General features: G+C 42.6%; 2 protein-coding genes across 2 annotated transcripts; one reads left to right on the forward strand and one right to left on the reverse strand.

Moving 5' to 3' along the window:
• Positions 1-1,214: 1,214 nt before the first annotated feature.
• trappc3 (trafficking protein particle complex subunit 3) lies at positions 1,215-7,351 on the reverse strand. Its single transcript, XM_080516264.1, has 5 exons — positions 7,212-7,351; positions 5,794-5,891; positions 3,515-3,614; positions 2,171-2,353; positions 1,215-1,940 (listed from the first exon to the last, which is right to left on the reverse strand). Exons 1-5 carry the CDS (start codon positions 7,251-7,253, stop codon positions 1,821-1,823), a joined length of 543 nt encoding a protein of 180 aa, XP_080372390.1. The 5' UTR covers positions 7,254-7,351; the 3' UTR covers positions 1,215-1,820.
• A 1,592-nt stretch (positions 7,352-8,943) lies between these two features.
• smap2 (small ArfGAP2) lies at positions 8,944-20,578 on the forward strand (the record flags this gene model as incomplete). Its single annotated transcript, XM_080516277.1, has 9 exons — positions 8,944-9,049; positions 17,019-17,152; positions 18,120-18,284; positions 18,599-18,658; positions 18,972-19,029; positions 19,277-19,443; positions 19,543-19,723; positions 19,931-20,373; positions 20,453-20,578. The coding sequence occupies 9 exons, from the start codon at positions 8,944-8,946 to the stop codon at positions 20,576-20,578; spliced, it is 1,440 nt and encodes a 479-aa protein (XP_080372403.1).
• Positions 20,579-22,047: the final 1,469 nt, after the last annotated feature.

Below are 22,047 nucleotides of genomic sequence, written 5' to 3' on the forward strand. Positions count from 1 at the left end.
CTCTCACTGGTGTCTTTTCATTTTTGATTATCTGAAAAAGAAACTTTAACTGGGTTCCCTGGCACACTGAGCCAATACTCCCACAAATAAGGGAATGTATCTCTCCCGCAATATCCATCTTTGGCCAAGAATGCTAAATGTACATAGTTGAAGCTGCACATTTGCAAGCTACAGCTGAGAAGTGTAATGCACACAGCAACCTCTGGTGGCTACGTGGAGAACTTAACTGCAAGTGTCCATTGAAACTGTAAAACCAGACACGGGTTCATGCAATAGCAGCTATAAAACTGGTTGTGGAGAGCCTTAATGTTTCCAACAGCCAATGTCTGACAGATTGCACCAAAACGGAGATCCCTGTCTGACCATCTCATCCTTTAAGCGAATCGTGAGTTTGGTAGTAAGGTCATTGTTCCGTTTGACAATAAACTGAAAGAACAAAGAAGAATCGGAAAACCGAGCCAAATGTTCTCGTGGCATGCAGAGTGGCTGATGTGAATGGTCGCCTGTGTTGCGCGGTTATTGACGAGGTGCGAGGAGGGCCCGACTGACGAGTTGTGCTCGTTGCTTGGCGGTGACGTGAAGCCATTCACAGGTGTGACGGCCTCGGCCAAGCTTTGGTGAGCTTCCGGCACGCACACGCGCAGATTACTTCCACGGGCCCTGAAGCAACACGAGCGGCACGAGGTCTGTTATTGTTTGTCTTCACAAAGAAATAACGTGCACGCAGCACTTTGAAACAGAGAGGCCAGTGTAATGCAGAGAACATGTGGGAGCTGGTTTCAGTCCTCCAGGCCTGCAGCAGGTGGGTCCCATCCTGAGCCGTTTATTAAATTTTTTTTAAATTACATTACATTTGAACAAATATAGCACTTGATTGATTCGACTTAAGTTAATGATACTATCTTCAAAGTTATTGAATGTATTGTCCCTTTGGTTTGAAGGGTTCGGTTGCAGTTGGCGAACAGTTCTTGGTCCTTACAACAACCAAAGACGTTAATCCCTACTATAGAGTGTATCCATCCATCTTCAACAATACTTTATTTAATAAAGTCACTCAGAGAGGCAAAGTCGGACTCGCGGGTGAAGAAAATGAACCAATGGAAGGGAACAGCTCATGCACGCAAAGCAAAGCAGTTATAATATGGTGAGTCGAGAGTAGAGCAGTACAGAATTGATTTGTGTCCTTAAAGAAGAAACAGACTGCAAATAACCAGTAATGGTTAAGATTTTCTGCTTTATGTCCAAAAAAAAACTAAAACAAAAAAAACATCAGCAAACAAACACACATATCTGCGTGTCAAGATACAAGACGTACACGTCAATGGAAGAAAAGGTGGATCCGTGACTGGTCAATGCGATCATACATGGAAAGTGTCAAGTGTTGTTTTCAACAGATCCAATGCAAAACAGACTCTTATTTTCAAAGTGACAGTGTCATCTTAACTGTTTTTTTTTTTCCCTCTCGCACCACCTCTTCAAATTTCTACCATCCACGAACGGGATGAGCGAAAACAGAAAAGGCAATGTGACCTGAAAGCAACTGAAAATTATGAGATGCTTTTTGAACTGGAGCTGTGATCCATTTCAGATGTTTCTGGTGAATAATCAGGCCTCTGATGTTCATAGTGCACCCACTCATTGGCATTTTACAGCAGGTTACATGCAAAATAAACATCCATTCGGGCTGTTAAGATTTATATTCTTCATCCTTTAAGCTTCCTCAAATGTCAAAGTGTTCCTCGTAAAAGTTTTTCCTCTCTCTCTCTCTCTCTCTCCCTCAGCAGGACAATGAAGCATCTTTTGTTTTTATCTCCTTTGAATCACTCGTCTCCAGCCGGAATGTTTTCTTCGATCCTCTTAATGAACTTCATGCGGATTTCTGTCACATTGTCCCCTCGGAGTGTGTCCTGAACAAACTTCACATCCACCGCCATCTGGACCTGAATCACATTCACAATTGGTTACACTTCCACATGCAAACGACACCGACATTTGTTTGTTTTGCTTATTGCCCATTGTACAGCAACCACGATGTTAACTCGATCATAACTGGTGTTGCCAGAAGCAGAGCTTTTACATATCCTCGACATGTTCAAAGTGCATAATCTACAACTTCAGATGAGGGTTGCTGGTTTGAAATCAGTACAAGCATGTAAAGTGCTACAATTACCATCTCCAGGGCCCCTCTGAGGACCCCGCACAGCAGGTTGGAGTAGATGAGTGTGCTGTGGTTGTCTGGCAACTCCACAAAGTCGACCAGCGGGTTGTTCTCCAGAATGAGCGAGAACTCGTCTCCCGCGGGGCTCCAGTTGGTCACGCTCGGGGTGACGCCCAGGTACATCTTAAATGCAACCTAAGGCCGACCACAACATGGTCACAGGGCGCACAGAAGGGAAAAGACATGCATTCACTTGGCTGCAGCACAAGTTACTACCTACCAAAATAAAGGCATGGGTTCATTTCTATCAGTATGGGTTGTTACCTGTACATATAACTCAACAAAGATTCTATTCAAGTCACCTGAACACCTTGAACTAGCTAACGGACAATTAACAAAGGGTGGTGTTTATGTTTTGCACCAGCTGAAAGCTCTTGATAAAAACTATGTACACGATGCATGTTTGAGAGTCACTGTTGCCTGCGATGTAAAGTCTATACCGACCTAAAACAGCATGTGGGACTGACACACAAAATCCACTGCAATGTAATCAATAGGAAGACAGAGGTTTCCGTCTGCTCAAACCAAACCTGCCAAGTGTGAACATTTACTGTAGCCTCAATGTTCATGTTCATGAGTGCACATCGCTGGAGCGTCAGTCGAAATTGTCCGTACACACCTGCTTTCTGATAAATGCTGTCGCTTGCTCCTCTTCATCGTTTTGGCACAGGAAGGATGGCAGGATCACTCATTTGTCATTGACAAATAAAATCTTTATGAAGTGACCCACGGTCCGTGTTGCTCCTCACCATTAAGAGGGCAGAGTCAATATTTTATATAGCCACTCAGAATGTAGCAAGAGGTCACCTGATTTGTTCCACAGCAGTCCTCTAGTTACAGGTTATTTATGCCCCGACACATTGAACAAGCAGCATTCAAACTTTAAAAGGCAGTAAAAGGGCTGAATACATCTGGAGGAGAAGCACTATTATATCTGGATTTGTGTATTCGCCATCGGAGAAAAAGAAAACTGTGGTGATTTGATAAATGAGAACAAATTAGAGCTGTGGTGCCGATGAGGTGATGTATTGGGTTTCTCTCAAGTTGAATTGAATTGAATTTTTAACTCCAGTTAAGGAAATCACCATGAGAAGCAGCAAGGAATGAAAACCTCGGCCTTAAGTGGAGACAAACGCTTCACTGTGTATCCTCACAGGTTTCTGGTCGACTCGAATCAAAACCATCTCGGCTTGCTAAACTTCCTTTTCGCTCTACGTTTTCGTTCATCTGTCTCTGTCTGCTCCCTCCATACTGGGACAGGTCCACACTCTGACTGGCGTCGGACCGTCCAGTTACCTTCGCAATGACATCGGCCGTTTCTCTGAAGTCCTGACACCTGCCGATGGTGGAGCGTGCCAAGAAATCCTCGATCAGACGCACGCCGATGTTATAACCCCTATGTGTGAGAGAGAGAGAGAGAGAGAGAGAGATGAGGCCATTCCTTCACTTTCATAAAGAGAGGGTCAGTGCACCGTAAAAAGACCGTTCCGAGTGCCCCCACATTTTTTTTTCATAGACTTGGCAAAATAATAACAATTCTGATGAGAAGGTGAGAGCAGCTCATCCGAACTGCGGAGTCTGAAGCCAACTGATGCATCCCGGTCCTAACATGGTCTGTCTCTGACCGGTCGGATGGCAGCTGGCAGAGTGGGCAGTGCAGACTCGCTGCCTTCTAAGGCCAGGAAAAGAGGAGCCTCATCCTGACTGAACCCGGAGACAAGCTCGGGGCGGCTGCACAGCAGAAACAAAGCAAACCCACTCCAAACTCGAGGCACGGGATGTTCTAAAAGGTTACAGCAATATCCACATCGTTTTCTGTGGAGCTCGCCCAGTGGCTTCCGTCCAGACAGCGTCTACGTTGCCCACAGCTTCGGACTTAAAGAAGGAAGGAAGCTTTGGTTCAAGCGTCGCTCCACTTCCTGAACTAAAACCCCCTCTACTGCCCAAAATACTATCTATCCACCTCAACCTCAGTGTACGTGTCTTGTGTCACCATGTTGATGTCACATTATAACAACCCTAATGTTTTGCACTAAAACTCCCTATTAACTGCCTGAAAAACAGCTCAAATAAAGGCTTTTCTGTCGAAACAAGACACAGGAAAACTTTATGCTTTCATTTTCAGTTGGCTGGATTACTGTAATGATCTTTTTACATTTCTTAACAAAAAGAGTCATTTTAAATATGCTCTTCACTTGTAGAACAAACTTCCTGAACACCTCAGGTCTGCTCAAATGGTCAGTTTATTTAAATCAGGGCTGAAACCTTTATTATTCACAGTAACTAACTAATTACTAACATTTTAATCATTCTAATTTGTCATTCTTAATGCATTATTACAAGCTTCATTTTCAATTATTAACTACTTATTCTATTTATTATTTCAAATGTGCTATTATTTTCTTAATGTCATGTTTTATTTCTATGATTTTATAGTAATTTTATGTATTTCTTTGCCTATGTGAAGCACATTGAATTACCTTGTGTCTGAGCGGTGCTATAAAAATAAACTCACCTTGCCTTAAATCGATATATAATATGCTGCACTGTGTTAATGTTGTCTGTATTGATGGGCTCTCTGAAATATATAAGGTTCTTCTTATCAGTGCTGTATTTGGGCTCTGAACCTATTATAGGAGCAGATAGAAAAGTGTGAGGAATAAAATCTCATTGATTCACGCCACATTTCTGTTCGCCTTGTTCTCACAGGATAATCTGAGCTGAAACCAGAATGTGCCGGTGCAGCGTGAAGCTGTGACTTGAAGGGAGACATCTGAGAGGCTTGAAAAATCCATTTGCTCCCGTGCTAAACAAGCAAAGGATCAAAGTTAAGCATCTTCTCCTTTTATGTGCTCATGGGCACAGGTGCCGTGTATATATATATATAGACACACATTTATCTTAATACTGTTTTCCTTAATCTATTCTCCTTGTCTATATATTCTATATCGCCTTTTTTGTTTTTAATGTATGTCCTATATTTAGTAAAGGACTGTGAATAACTTTTGGTCTGGATGGTGTTTTTTTAAATAAACTTCCCTTGAAAGAAAATTCACATTGTCAATAAATAATAATCAGATATCAGGATACCTCGATTTATCCAAGCGAGGCTGCATCTTGTTACAGATGGACAAGATAATAAATAATGCATGAAGTATTGTATTTGCTACAATCGGGGCCGAGCTGCATGCTGATGTAGTGGCTCGCTCTCCCGTCACACAGCAAGAAGATGCTGTGTTCTCCATGTTCTCCCTGTGCATCTGGAGGGTTTTCCTGGGGACTGAGGCGTCTCCCCACAGTCCACAAAAATGCATTGCAAGTTGCTTAGGGATTCTAAATTGCTAACAAGGTAAGAATGTGTGTTTTATTTGATGTGGTGAACTTGAGCCGTTTGTCGTTTAGAGATATATCAAATTAAACATTCAGATTGAATCTAGCAGTTACAACAAATGCTAAAAAACAAAACAAAACAAAAAACTAAATAGAGTAGGTACAGGGGGAGCTTGATGTGAATTTAAAGGTGTTTGTTTGTTGAGAGGATGAACATGTGTACTTCAAGAAATCTGAGTACTCACATCTTGTCCAGCTGTTTATTGACTTCCTCATCATTCTCATAGTCCTTACAAAGCTGCGTGACCAGGGCGCCGTACGTCAACGTGAACAGCTCAGAGTTCTGCAGAAAAACAAAACAACTTGGTCGTCAGATTGGATGTCACCGCTACACGGAATTAGAACTTTGGGTACGGGGAATCTGGGGTAAACTTTATATAGCCAACATTTATTCACGTTATTGCTGAAGCTTAAACGGCAATTCACTTTAATGAGTCTGATTCCACTTATTCTAATTTCTGTTAAAATTAGTCATTTGTAATTTTCATGCAAGTATTCCAACCTTTCTAAAGTCCTTCACTGTTTTCTTGTGTGCAAAATAGACTATTTATAAATTATTTAATTACTCCCAACATTATCATACCAGAATGTAACATATCGTTATCTTGTTTACTTAACATTGTTACTGTCCTTATTCCTTTTAATACTGATTGTTTGTATTCTTTTTCTACTCTTATGACCATCCACCTGCTGCTGCAACAATGACATTTTGCTCATTGAAATGAAAAGGAGAAGAAAAGAACATTTACTCTTATTATGTCTGCGCCTTAGTTGCCTCTCAATATCTTTATAATGATCAACACTCTAAATATATACATATATATATATATATACACGTTTATCTTAATACTGTTTTCTTTAATCTATTCTCTTTGTCTATATATTCTATATCGCCTTTTTTGTTTTTAATGTATGTCCTATATTTAATAAAGGACTGTGAAGAACTTTTGGTCTGAATGGTGTTTTTTAAATAAACTTCCCTTGAAAGAAAATTCACAATGTCAATAAATAATAATCAGATATCAGGATACCTCGATTTATCCAAGACGTGAGATACATATAAAAAGATGAATGCATTATCTGTCTCAATAATTAATAAAGACTTTGCACATTACTTGAATTTAAGATTATTCTGTTGCTAAAAGCATGTACTTTCTTATATCGTTTATAATTTCATGTGGTCGCTAAGCAGAGTTGTACCTTGTTATGAAGAGTTAGCCACAAATAAAGCAACACATTTTAATGTACCTGTATGGAAGTAATGCAGTTTTAGGGAGGACATATCACGAACGCATAGAGACACTTCACTTTTTTTAAATACGTGAAACATTAACTCTTATTTAGCTCGTGTTCCTCGTCACTCTACTTCCTCTTCTCAATGCTAATATCTGATGCTCAATTATGAATTAAATGTTGTTCTAAACCGCACAACAAAATAACTTAAACATCTATTCAGGCATGCCAAACAAACACAGACGAATGACAGTCGTTTAATTCTCCCAAACAGTGAGTAAATATTGAATTCAGCTGGCTGTTAGCTGTTAGCATCGAGCTAACTGGACGAGCCTGGATTATTATTCTTAATCCTGTGCGGGTATCCTACCATCTTCTTGCTGTCAGTCGCTCGGTTGGACTGCCTGGACATTGTGGATAATGTTTCGGGCGCACACAGGTAGCGACTCGATGATAATCCTTTATTTATTTGATTCTGCTTAATCTGTTGTTTCTGTAGCCACCAGTGCTGTCACGAGCTCACAGTCATTCAAGCCGCGTTCAGCCAGCAACTTCCGGCCTGACTTCAAAATAAAACAAACAACGCTGTGGAAACCAATGCGTAATAATGCTGATATATTAAAAAATAAAACATGTTATGAAGGTTAAGTATAATTAAATGCAGCTATAATGAAGGAATTTGACCTTTTTTAGAAGGTGAAGACACGCATACAAACAAAATAAATACTATTTGCCATTACTTTGGAGGGAAATGGAACGCATTTTTTAGAGCATTCTGGGAACTTGATGCACGCAGGTTCTTTTTTCTTTGGTTGTTTTAGTGGTGTACTGATACACCTTGCAAGTGCTACTGCCCCCTGTGCTGTGGAAGAGTACAACATTATCCATGTGTCTTTAAAAAGAGTCTGACAATTAGCCACATGATGGCAGTATATACATTATGCTTCCCTACTATGTGTATTCACATTAAAACAAGCTGCATGTTTCTTTTGGGTGTCAAACTTACGTTCTGCGGGCCACAAGTAGCTTCCGAGAGACTCCAATCTGGCCAGCAAAATGAAATTGACCAACTGTGAGAAATTATGAGATGAACTGCGATTTATTCGTTTGACCACCTGGGGCGCACTATCAAACTACTGATTAGGATTATGTGTGTTAAGTAATAAAGTAATTAATAATTTCAAGATATAAATAATATAAATAATGTAATAAAATCCTCACTGATCTGTAAGTTGTAGAGCACATGGTGAACTGAGAGATAATATTATAGAAATTGCAGCATTGTCATGTTTTGAAAAATGACAGTTCTAGAATAGAATAGAATAGAAATACTTTATTTACACCTTAGGGTAATTATTTGCACGTTTGCTCCATACAGAACAGAACACACAGAATAAATATCAACAAGACAGAATAAATATTAAATAAGTAATATTAAATACCATTATATACAAAGCTAAACGGTGAAACAGGCTAATGCTAATATTTACTGGACCCGCCCGCCTGCGATAACATTGGGCCTTAGGAGGGATGGAAGTGCAGCTTTAATGCATGTTTTGTTCTTAACTGTGGTGATTTATACGTTGTATTAACAACTATCTCCATTCAGGAGTGTATATTGGAGTTTCTGCGCGTGCGTGCGTAAAAGGGAGACAGGGAGAGAGAGGGAGAGAGAGAGGGAGAGAGAGAGAGAGAGAGAGAGAGAGAGAGAGAGAGAGAGAGAGAGAGAGAGAGAGAGAGAGAGAGAGAGAGAGAGAGAGAGAGAGAGAGAGAGCTGCGGGATTCAGTACCAGTCAGTGATGATGGGATACAGATGTCTCTCCCTCAAAACTCACAATCTGCATGTGTGAGGCATCATCACTTGTTGTTGTTTTCCTCATGACCCGAGTCCTGATCGGAGCGTCTGCGCGTCCGAGGATAACCCGCCCGCTGCTTGGCTGAGAGGCGGAACAAGCCTCTGCTGCACACATCGAGGAAAAGGCAGAGGACCTCACCGGAACACATCGCCTCTCCTCTCCTCTTTCATTTCGTCTCGCTGGAAGAGAGGAGGGTTCCTCTGACCACAGTCGCCGGCTCGGCCCGCGGTGGCGCACACCGGCGCGATGATGACAGGCAAATCTGTGAAAGACGTGGACAGATACCAGGCTGTCCTCAACTCTCTTCTGGCGCTGGAGGAGAACAAATACTGCGCGGACTGCGAATCTAAAGGTAAGGTGTCATGTTTCTCTCCCTCTCCTCAGGACCATGCCTGGAAATGCCCCCCCCCCCCCCAGTCTCTCTCTTTCCATAAGGCTGCAAAAATGCGGCATTGCATTCATCAAGCATCCACCTATTACACTGTACTATGGTGCAAGGAGACATCCTCACATAGCATGGAGTTACATCATGCCAAGCTCCGAGGATGTCCGGACTCACCTGGACTGCAGACCTGGCTGAGGAGGATGCATGTCATCATTACGGGAGAAGACGTGACCATTACTGATAATGACTCCCAGTATGGTCTCTTCATACCCAGTGTGTACAGCACAGACCCAGCAGAGAGAGAGAGAGAGAGAGAGATATGTGAAGATACCTGTGCTGACTTTGAGGCGCCATGAACAGACTGCAGGCTGAGTGCACAAAATATTCCTCAACTAAAATGCATTGCAGTGTTAATAGAGTATAAAAAGCATTGGAGGACCATTGAACAAGGCTGATGCTTTTCAACTAATAGTTGTCTCGCTTTATGCATGCTGCTTTCATCCACACACACACACACACACACACACACACACACACACACACACACACACACACACACACACACACACACACACACACACACACACACACACACACACACACACACACACACACACACACACACACACACACACACACACACACACAGTTGTGCATATTGAGCACAGCAATGGTCTCCTGACCCCTCATACAAGCCTTGGACTGTGTCATCAGCTGTTTGCCGAACCTGTTCTGCCACAGCGGAGGGTAAACACTGATGTTTTGGTCACAAACAAACTCAATTGAACTGTTTAAAACTTGAGCTGATGGTAAGATCATAAATCTTGCCTGTGTTTGTCAGGAGGTTTTGTCGTTTTTTTTTTTTTTTTTAAGCACAAATGCTTTCCGTTTGTGCAGGAAGATTGCTTTTCAGTGCACAGATTTGGAGGTCATCGGGTACCTTCAGAGATATTGTTTTCCGTCTACGCTAGATTTCCTGTTTCATTGATACAGACTGAGCTGAGGTTGATGAAATTGCCCTTGTGACGCCATACCCTCTCCGAGAAGTGATTCAGCAGTGCAGTGCACTATAGATGGCCAGGAGAACAACATCCATTTACATTAATCACAGTGAGCTGTCATGGAGGGGACGGCCGTGTGTTCCTGAATGAAGACCTTATGAATGATATGAGAAAGCAGCTTCTATTTTTAGTGAGACATAGTTTGTGCTGAATGCACTTCCTCACAGTTAAATAGCATACAGGTCCTTCAGTCTGTATCTTTGCCGACATTAGAACTGCATTTCTGTGGTTAAGTATCCGTGCATCTAACAGTATTGTACAGTATAGATGTGAAGATATGCATATGGTTTTACATGAGCTACACTTCAGTCACATTTCTTCTAATGAGTTTGTTCACATTATACCTGTTGCTCATGTAATCACTCGTTTGTTTGGTATGTTCAGGAAGAAGCAAACGTCCAGGTAGAGGATCTGAGGCGCGGACATTGACCCGGCAAACATTGCTACTTAAAAAAAAGAGTATCTATATAGATATGGCGATTTGTCTTTTATTGATTATGTAATCTTTTGTTACATAAAATGACACTGTTGTGTTGCCATAGTTGACAGAAAAAAAAAAGTTTGAGCCGATCAAAAATGTATTTGATGCAGCATCTGTCACAACCAATCTTATGAATTAATCTTTCCACATTTCAAAAGATGTAAGGGATTGTAAGGAACATGCATTTGTGGGATGAGCGGCAGAGCTGAGCATGTGGGTGACACCAGTGCCATTGCAGCATTCTCTGTATCTCACCACAGTTTAACCCTCTAATCCTACCGACAGGCAGAATCTGTACTCATTGATTCACCAAAAAAGAACATTTATCATAACCAGTCAAGAGGCAGAGTACAGTCAGTGCATAATTCAGCTCATCAGCTCATCCCACAAACACATTTTCCTTATAATTCCTCACAATCAGATTTATGTTTGAAGACATCCTGTATTTTTAAAGGACATTTTCTGTCATCTTTCCTCGTAAAACACCCAAAAATATTTCCTCAGAGCAAGTGTCTCATTTAAACTTCTCACACAAGTACAGAAAATTGCGAAATGTTCTCAGGCAACCTTGTGAACATCACATCTGAGGTCAAGATTTCGATATATTGAGAGTGGAGAAGAAGCCAGCGCTGCACACTGAATGTTTAGTTGTTTTTTTTCAATCCAAGGTTTTTGTTCCTGCTCATGTGGCCTTTGGGACGGTTGTTTTGATAGAGATATAAATAGAAAGGATGCAGGTGATTCTTCGGCTTCAGGCAAACATCCTTGTGACTGTTGGGAAGTGATTTGGAGGGGGGGGAGCACGTTGTCATCAGGCTCTTCTGAGGACGTGACTGTTCAAAAACTTAGTTTCAGTCAATAGAGGCGCAGGGGAGATCTAAAAAGACGCCTCTTCTGCATTTTTCATGTTCCCGACCTTTTCAGAGCTAAATTAGTAACATTCACATCAATTATGTAAAGTTTAGAAAGGTGTCATATACTGGATACATGTCACATCTATTTACTAAATTAATAAACATGCATAATGATCCCATGTCACATTTCTGAATGGCGTGACTGCTTGTGATTGGCAACAGGCTCGTCTAATTAGACTGATGAGATTAAGGGTTGAGGCATGGGGGGGGGGGGGGGGTGGGGGGGCAGCAACATGGAGCTAAAGCCTTACTTTTAAAAACCTTTCCTCCCTTATTATTATTTATTGTCCGTCTTTTTCACATCCATATCACTACAGCCTCCCATGCATTCATTATTTAAGCTTGCAGTCATGTATAGTTGCAGGCAGATTGATGGGGCACTCTCTTTTCCACGCTCTTCTCTTGATACAGTGCTAATGGATAAGTTAATGCTCTGATCAAGGTTCCTTCTTGGAAAAGGAGAAAGTCACGTTGTCATCGAGGCAACATACCTTTTCTCCGGCCTGTGATCTCACATTCCAAACCACAAACACGTGTGCGCAATCACACACACACACACACACACACACACACACACACACACACACACACACACACACACACACACACACACACACACACACACACACACACACACACACACACACACACACACACACACACACACACACACACACACACACACACGCACTCACACACGACTCAATCTCATTAGTTTTTTTCTCTCTTTCCCTGACTCAAGTCAGGTTTTGGGCCATATGGCTCGTGATGAGGTTTGGTCTAATCTCATTTGTGTTGACATAGATTCACTGGGCATGTATTGCCTTCCTCCCTCGGGGTGACCGGAGAGGAAGTGGCTTGTTGCGTTGGAACCGAGAGCAACGTGAAAACACATTAAAAACCACGCTGTTAAAAAAGCAAGGGCAATGCAGCAAGGAAACACTCTCCCTTTTCTTCTTGGGTTCTCCATGACAATTGTATTTCCTTACAAATTGACACTTGGAGAAATCCTCACCACTGCCAGGAAATAATGAACATCTGGGAGGAGGGAAGAAGTGAGGCAGGTGCATAATATGAACAACACTTCTACCTCTGGATTCAGTCTCAAGGGACTGTGTGTGTGTGTGTGTGTGTGTGTGTGTGTGTGTGTGTGTGTGTGTGTGTGTGTGTGTGTGTGTGTGTGTGTGTGTGTGTGTGTGTGTGTGTGTGTGTGTGTGTGTGTGTGTGTGTGTGTGTGTGTGTGTGTGTTTGCATAAACGCACACCGTTTTTTTATTGTCTCCATTGTACTGTGTGTTTACGCACATGCTGGGCCTCGGTTGCCGTGGAGATCTCACCTGGCCATGTCATGCTGTCTCCCTCTGCCACCCTGAGCTCTCAGCCTGACACCTCCCCCCCCCTTAATCTTGTCCAACCAGAAAGAGATTTTCATTGGAGCAGGAAGGCGATTGGCTGTTTGTGTCCACAGTTCATCATCTCACTGTACCAAGGAAAGTGTGTTACAGCTGTAGAGTTACACATTACATGATTGTGTGTATACACCTCTCTAATATACCAACACAGCTTCACAAATCTCCTAAGTGGGCTGCTAAATAAGCTGATTTGTCCCTCCTAAAGAACTCTTAGCACAGTTATACAACGTATACCTCATTCTTTCGTATTCTTTTAGTATTACATTATTTTTTGACTGGATACTGCAAACACAGAACATGCGAGTACTTAAAGTATAAAAGTATGTTTGCAAACTTTTGGCGATATATTTGAAAGTAGGAGCGCTTTGAGATCCCTGTCATGTCTGTTTCCAATGAACTGTGTAAGTGCTTGCATGAACTCCAGCTGTTTATTGTGGGGGAAAAAAGTGATAAGGTCAAATATCCATCTGCTGCCTCAGTCGCCAGCATGAAAAAACAAAAAACAAAACACTGACAAAATACATCAAAGACTTAAAGACTGCAGCGGCTGCTCCCTCAAAATTATTCATATGTACTGCAATCATTTCTGAGACATAATAAAAGTAGGCAGATGGGCTTCAGGATGAATATACATGCAGAACTAGAGAGTGTTTAGTTTGATTTACCGTAGATAGATATCTCCCCCCCGCACAAGTCCAGTTGGGGACATAAAATGCAATGCAACAGGACATAAAAATGACTGAAAATATGGTCTGAGGATCTGAATCTTAGTGACAGGTGGCCCCATTCATCTTTTGATATGCAACCCTGTTCAACCTCAGAGAGTCACCTGCTGACTCGCAGTCATTCAGAGAGCAGATGGTGGATGTGCATGAGTAAATTATCGATAAAGGTCCATCTGTTGAACTGGGTCACTGGGTGGCTCCGGGGTTTCTCGACTGGTCGGGGTGCTGAGGGGGCGAGGGGACGGCGATGAGTCACTTGGGGTGGGTTGTGTGTTTGTGTAGATGTGGCAAAAGGAGAGAGGGCGCAGCACCCTCTGATGACTGGAGCTCTGTGGGATTAACTAGTGTCATGTTGGGAGCAGCTTTTATCCTTGTGGGATATAAGCTAATGAGCCATATGCACCTGCTCGTGCACGTGTGTGTGCCTGTCAGCTGTTGGTTTGACAAATAAGTCATGGACATGCAGAGATGAGATGTTCAAGGTGGGGATTAGACTTAGGGTGTTCATGAGTGTGTGTGTATGTGTGTGTCTATACCCTCATTTACACATCCTTACCAACAAACAGCTAGTCCAAGTCCAATCGCCTAACATTTGATTAATAGGAGCAGGTCTATAGAACACCCCCGTTTGTACCTATTCCTGGCTCTAAACTCAGCAGACCTTCTGCTCCTGCTCACTCCTACAAAATGGCACACAAACACATTAATTAGAGCACTAATATCACACTTCCTAAAAGTGTTGTTCTTTTTATTGCAAAGTAAAAAAAAAAAAAAAAAGAGGTAGTTCGGTTTACCCGGTTGCTTCACAGAGCACCTGATTTGCAATGCTTGTTTTCCTTCCTTTTTTTAGATGTCTCCTCCTCCTACTCTCTTCCTGCTATATTTGTTCAAAGTACCTGGAGGTGTGTGCACTGTTGCTGGACAGACACGCTGCTTGATATGGAGCTCTCTGTCTAAAGTGCAGCATTGATTGTAACCAAAGAGCCCGCTGCGGTATAGAGTGGTTCTAAAAGGCCGAACCTCCAGCGATGTCTTCCGACTACTTCTCTGCTTTCACTGATCCGCACACCTGAGCGAAAACCTGTGAACGTTCACGATGGCACTTTACGAACGCTTCCAAAGAAAATGTCTCCAGACATATGCAGACAAACGCCAGAACTATCAGCCGTGAATCAGCAAAAGCAACACTCGAGAGGAAAACGGAAGAAGCCTCGACCAGACGCGGTGGCTTTCTTCTGCGAGTCGAGTTACGATGAGAAAAATGACAGTGCGGCGCAAACTGGTATCAGACAGCACTTGCTGAAGGTTTGACGAGCGAGAACACGAGTGCGATAAAGACAGTCCCCCTGCAATTTAAACCTAAAGCAACTGAGCTGAAACGTTGTGCAAATTGACCAGAGCTACTCCTAAATGGCAAATGGCTTTTTTCCACATGAGGAAACTGATAGCTGAAAGCTCTGCATCCCATTCTACTCGAGGAACGTACAAAAATGTAAGACCTGACGACTGAAGTGCGGTAAAGAGATGATATGGAACTAACAACTTTTTTAAAGACCTGCTTGTTCACAGCTTTATATGTCAAGAGAAGTATTGTCATTCCAATCATGCACCGGTTGTTGAGATATTTCAGTTAAAATTATTGACAATAGTTCATCCGCTTAGCACTGTGGCTATCTGTCCCTAATTTTGTGTCAATTCGTCAAATCTTTTGAGACATGTCAATGTTGAGTAAAATGGGATATAACATGTCGTGGTGTGGGGGGAATACATGTGTATCTTGGGTGATAGCCTGACAAAAAGGGTGGAGAAAGTTAAAAAAGAGGAGAAGTGGAACTGCATGAGAGTGATATGGATGGGAGAGAAAGAAGAGGAGGGGTGGAAGCGGTGGTGAATTTAGTAGATAAGACATAACAGCCATAACGTGTGTGTGTGTGTGGGGGGGGGGGGGTTGAAATAGCTTAAAAAGGACAAACTAATTCCTGTGTTGAGGGATTTTTCACACAATTCAACAGTCTCTCTCGCTCCCTCTTTCTGTGTCTGTGCCAGCGTTTAGTGTTTACAGCGGTTAAGCTGGCTTTGCAGAGTAATTCTACTATTATTAGCCAGCGTGACAGCTAATGCTGCAGCTCGACGGCCAGGATGGACGGGCTCAGCCTGCCCGCTGACCCTGTGTTGATGACGTGCTCACTTATTTAAAAAAAAAATTTTTTGACATTGTTTTGGTCCATTGACTGAAGCATTCAAATGGAATTCAGTTAATCAGAATCCCATGAACACATCACAACCAGTCCAGTGACCGCCACTTTATAATGCAGACAGAAAGTCCTTCTTTGTGCATGCACAGGTCAGGATGCAACAAAGAGAAGGCTATGCCCAGAGCCGCCATGAAAGGGGAAGACGTTTCACGTTTCCCCTGATGAAACTTCCCCTTTCATTTGCATAGAATGGCCTTTTCTTGAACACTGCACAGGGGCTTACAGAGAAGAAAAATCCCAAACTATAAACTGGTCTTCCACCTAGTGGTGTGAGGGCTGCAGTGCATCCACTTGTGGTGGTGAAGCTGAGACTTGCAGCAGACATGAGTGGAGAGGCGGAGACTGGAGGCAGCAACTGGAGCAGGCGAGGGAGGAGGATGGTGGAGCACGAAGAGATGGAGGCAGGGTAAAAGGAGGAGGGGTGAGAAGAGAGATAGAGGAGACAAACACAAGTATTCTCTTTGAAGCTGACTCTACTCTCTGAAGGGGGCGGTTGCATAATTCCAGCTGAAATATAGCCTGTCTGTGTTGTTTTTATTTCCCCTAATCTCAGGGTTTTCCTGCTCGGGCGATGACTTTGGCAGCTCTGCAGATAGGAATGAAGATTTACCAAGTTGCGCAAAGCTTAAACACGCATGCAATAGGTCTACACAAAACTCAAACTGGTCCATTTAGAAACATACAGCAATAAGATGGACGAAATGGCCCACTCAGATAACGTCGCTCCCACACACGGAGTCATGACCAAATGAGTAATCATCCCTGCAGGTATTCAGGCTCGATGTGTGTCCTTTCGTACTCCCCCTCTCTCCTCTCAGTCTCAGCTATGCTCAGTTATGTAGGTTAACACTCGCATCGGATCCTATTATGTGTCAGGACACCACATAACACGGGATTAGATGTGGTCCCTCCTGACTTCCAACTCATAATTGAGGTTTCAGTCTCGTCTTTCTATAATTGGCCTGAAATTAATCAGCGATGAGGTTTTCTCATCATTGTTCAGCCTCCTCATCCATCTACCTGTGTGTTGTACTTCTAACTTACCTTGTGTTTTTCTTTCTTCCATGGCTCTCCTTACCTCTCTCCGAGGTCCAAGATGGGCGTCCTGGAATTTGGGCATCTTCATTTGCATCCGCTGTGCTGGTATCCATCGAAACCTGGGGGTGCACATATCCAAGGTCAAGTCTGTCAACCTTGATCAGTGGACTCAGGAGCAAGTCCAGGTCAGAGCTTATGAATGTCCACATCAGCTCAGTAAAAACTGAAAACACTTCCATTTCTAGCATAAGGAGGTAGTATTATATTATATATTTGCAAGAACAAAACAGGCATAGTCACGAGGACCTGCTCCATGGCATGGACCTCTGTAGTGGTCGGCTGTCATTCAACTAAACTTTGTAGTGCTGATTCAATATTATGTTTTCCTTCTTGTTTGCAGAGAGAAATATATATATAACAGGTGTAATACTATTAGAAACCTTAACTGTTGCATAGCAAGTGGATTAATTTGCCCTTTCCATGTTGAGAAAAGCAGGTCAGACTTGGTTAAGAAGATAAGTTTCACTCATAGCTTTTATATTCTGTAGCAAATTGGCTCAGCACATTTATTTGGTAAACTGCTTTAATCTGAACCAATTAAATTAACAGACTCCACTTGGTTTCAGGTATAAAGCTGAGTTAAGCAGCTGCTGTCTGTATCCATCATATTTGCAATAAATAAATGCATAAAACTAGCACTGATTTTCCCATCTGGATGTCGACACGAATGTTAAACGCAAGCTCTTTTTTGCGCTTGAATTTTTTTTTTTCTTTTCTTTTACTGCATCACAGAGTTGCCATTTAAAAATGCTTAGTTAAAGTTTTAATGTGATTATTACAGTCTCAGTGTGGGATTTCAAACGTTAGTCATTGTATGAAGACAGTGGGTGAATAGCCACTTTCTCATTAGCATGCAGCTTGTCTTGTTTTGGTCTGATAAGCACGACAGTCAGCATTATGCTTCACAGTAAGATTCAATTTCTGCAGTCAGCATTCTTGTTTTTTTTTGTGTTTTTTTTCAGTTTTGTACCTTTGCAAAGAGAATTCAGACTGTTCTGTACGAGCACTTTTCTTCTTTTGTCATCAAGAATAGAAAAACAGAATAACCTCGGACAATGTGACTTCATCTGGTTCTGTGCTTGGTGTCCGCAGTGCGTTCAAGAAATGGGAAACGCCAAAGCCAAACGTCTCTACGAGGCTTTTTTACCTGAGTGCTTCCAGCGACCCGAGACGGACCAGTCAGCCGAGACCTTCATCAGGGACAAGTATGATAAGAAGAAGTACATGGATAAGGTCATTGACATCCAGATGCTCAGGGTGAGTCCGTACTCATTAGGTGCATCAGCTGGAAAGAAAAAAACAGTAGTTAGCACACAGTTTTAGTTTGTTTTCTTTACCTTCAACATAAGACTCCATGTAAAGCACTTTTGGACATTTTGCACAAACTACTGATTGTGCTGTACAAATAATAGATCTATTATTTCTCTATGGATTCATCAATTGTGCTGCTTAACCTTAACCCGAACCCTAACCCTTATGCCAATATGTGCGCTAATTAAAGAGCCATTACTTGCCCATCACCTCAAAGCACATCGACATACATAATAAATTAATTTGTTGTCTCTGTACAGAAAGAAAAGAGCTGCGATAACATTCCCAAGGAGCCCGTTGTGTTTGAGAAAATGAAACTGGCAAGTATATCATATTGTGTACGATATTATGGTGCAGTTCCACCTCACTTTAATATTTCTATTTCTATTATTTAACATTCGTCTGATGATGTTGTGCAAACTTATAGACATCCAGAGCTCAGGACTGAAGGAGAGAAGCTGCTTGTGATTTCAGCTAATTCTTGAAAAGCTATTGGAAAAGGAAAAGTCCTTTTGCCACCAGCAAAAAAAAAAGACTATTTGGATTATATTTATTTATATCATCATATTTCTTATTTGAAAGAAGTGGTGTGTCAAAATGTGTGATTTTATTTACTTTTCCCTGCTGTGACAGAAAAAAGACATTAGCCTGAAGACAGATTCCCAGTCCGTTACAGACCTGCTTGGACTAGGTATTCACACACATCCCAACACCATCTCTCTTCATAAATAATGTATCTGGATCAGTGCATGTGAATCCATGGAGCTACAATTAAAAATGCTTCATGATGTTTGTAACAATGTTTGTAAATAGGGGGGAAAAAATCCAAGATAATATTCTAGAGCAACTGAGGTTTATTTAGAAAAAGTGGTTTGAAAATGAATTGTTTACACTGAAAATACTTTATCACTACTGTGCTTCCAATGACCCTCTATTAGATGCCCTGGCTCCAAGCCCTGCAGTGTCTAATGGTGGAGGATGTGTTCCAGACAGTAATGAGAGCCCAGCGGTGTCTAATCCAGCTCTGGCACATCCTGCCCTGGATCTCTTCAGCTCCCTCCCTGCCCCCTCCTCCACAAAAGCCCCGGGAGCTCATATGCATATTGTATGCTCTTTCTCCATTTTTTGTGTTCTGAATTGCTTCTTTCTGTCACCTCGTCTTCTGATTTGTGACGGCGTCTGGTCTGTGTGTGTGCTCCTGCAGCCCCTCTCCGGCTCCATGCCTCAGAGCAGAGTGACTGCCTCGGTGCCTGAGAATCTCAGCTTGTTCTTGGATCCCAAAGCCAAAGCAGAGGAGGGCGCTGTCAAGAAGCTGTCCAAGGACTCTATTCTCTCCCTGTACGCCTCCACCCCGTCAGTGCACGCCAGCAGCATGGCTGCACATGGTGAGGAATATGCAGGCTGACTATATTTACATAGAGGATGTCACATTGTCATCATTTGGTCAAACAGTGTGTCAGTGTGTGTGTGTGTGTGTGTGTGTGTGTGTGTGTGTGTGTGTGTGTGTGTGTGTGTGTGTGTGTGTGTGTGTGTGTGTGTGTGTGTGTGTGTGTGTGTGTGTGTGTGTGTGTGTGTGTGTGTGTCCTCATCAGGCTTGTACATGAACCAAGTAGGCTATCCGACACACCCGTACGGCTCGTACCACTCTTTAGCCCACGCGGGTGGAATGGGAGGTGCCATGATGACGTCACAGATGGCCATGATGGGGCAGCAACAGGGCGGCATGATGGGGGCTCAGCAAAACAGTATGATTGGGGTTCAGCAGAGCTGCATGATGGGACAGCAGAACGGCCTAATGGGTGCTCAGGCCGTCATGGCTCAGCCTGGCGGCGCCGCGTCGTCACCCTACATGACAGGAGTGGCCCAGGGCATGATGGGACAGCAGCAAGGTGGAATGATGGTGCAGCAGCAACGGCAGCAGCAGCAGCAAGGCGGGATGATGGGGCAGCAGCAAGTTGGAGGTTTGGCGACGTTACCCCATCAGCAGGCTCACGGAGCACAACAAGCCCAGCAGCTACAGTGGAACATCGCCCAGGTGTGTGTGTGTCTGCCTCCGACCACGTCAGCACAGAAACTGCCCCGCACGCCGCTAAATCCAGTTTTCTGACTTACAGATGACTCAGCATATGGCAGGCATGAACATCTACAACACCAACGGCATGATGGGATACGGCAGCCAACACGCGGGAGGCTCCACTGCTCAGAGTTCAGCGCACATGACGGCACACGTGTGGAAGTGATCTCATGACGATGAGGAGGAGGAGGAGGAGGAGGAGGAGGAGAAACCGGCATAGGAATCTGTGGATCAGACTTTCCATGAAACATTTTTCTAAAGCAAGGGAGGAGGAGGAGACAGGTGTGCGGAAGAAAAAAGGTTGGAGAAACCACTACTACCTCTCTTTCTCTCTCCTCTCTGCCCATGCTTCCTCTTGCATCCATAGCCATGTTTTTTGCAGATTTCCATGTTTGCCTTCAGGACATTTTGGTACGTCGACATCAGACGACGGGGTTCAGACGCCAGCTTCTGTGTACTTAACCATTAGGTGAATGCTTGGTTTTGGAGAAACCCCCCCCCCCTTTTTTTTTTCCTTTTTTCATATGTAATCAAAATCATCATTTCAGTTGGGCATTGACAATGATGGCCTGTGTTTATTTGATAAAAACAAGAGAAAGACTCCACATTTGAGAATATTTTTTCTACTTATTAACAATATTTCCTAACAAGTGTTTACGCAACAGAAGTAGTGACTTTTTAGCAGCAAGTGCAACTTTATTCAGTCGGCTTTTAAACATGCAAGGGGTTTAAATTTTAAGGGAGGAAGCTTTTTGAAAGTGCAATTCCTCACGTGCGACTATTTTCTTTGATATTTACATCCAGGGCTAAGTTAGGCTAAGTTACTCTCTCTCCTTCCTGCTGCAGGCAAGCAGCAACGGCATTTCTAAGTTTGTCTGGCTGTGTCTTACAAGGAAAATCTTTACAAATCCCTAATTTTCCTATATATCCAATATATAACATTCGAAAAAATCCCTACAAGTTTTGTGTATTCCTAGATCAATGTACAATTTAGAACATCAACAAAGCCTACCTAAACAGACCTTAACTAAGATGTCTTCTTTTAGAATCTGTAATCTCAATAATAAGTGTTAAAAGGTCCTAAACTGGGTTTTGGGAAACCAAAGATCAATGCAAGCTTTATTACGGCTATACAGTATTCCAATATGCTTTCCTGTATGGCCCCTTAACTAGTGATTAGGAGAAAAATCAACAGCAGTCCAACTGTGTGTTAAGATTTGATCTTAAAATTCACTGTGCTAAAGAAAAGAAGCCACTTGCATGCCGCGTCATCATGTAAACGCACCTCGAGTTTAAAAAAAATCTACCTTGTAAAATAGAGGCCTCAAATAACACTGAATGTCTGTAAATAAGAGAGAAATTGGCGGGACGCGAAATTAATTTAAAAGTACAGATGAGTCGTGTTTCAGATGCTTCCACTGAACTGCATGAACAGAATGTTTTAACTAGTTATGATTGTATATGTACTGTGTGTTTTATCAAGGTTTTCGCCGAATGTGTCACTCTGAATGTCTCTCTCTCTCTGCTGTTCCACGTCGATCAGACCAAGGACAGAAAAAAAGAAAAAAATAATTAAATCAATGAATGTGTGTCCTGAATGTGTTCACGACGACACCAAACTTGTTCCACACACGC

This window comes from Blennius ocellaris (genome assembly GCF_963422515.1).
Source record: "Blennius ocellaris genome assembly, chromosome: 20".
Lineage (NCBI taxonomy): Eukaryota > Metazoa > Chordata > Actinopteri > Blenniiformes > Blenniidae > Blennius > Blennius ocellaris.

Excerpts from the sequence above, each read along its gene's own strand:
- trappc3 (XM_080516264.1), bottom strand. The coding sequence starts at position 7,253 with ATGTCCAGGCAGTCCAACCGAGCGACTGACAGCAAGAAGATG. Across the intron at positions 3,615-5,793 it reads AATAAACAGCTGGACAAGAT|GGGTTATAACATCGGCGTGC; the intron begins GTGAGTACTCAG and ends TCTCACACATAG. Across the intron at positions 2,354-3,514 it reads CGGCCGATGTCATTGCGAAG|GTTGCATTTAAGATGTACCT; the intron begins GTAACTGGACGG and ends GGTCGGCCTTAG.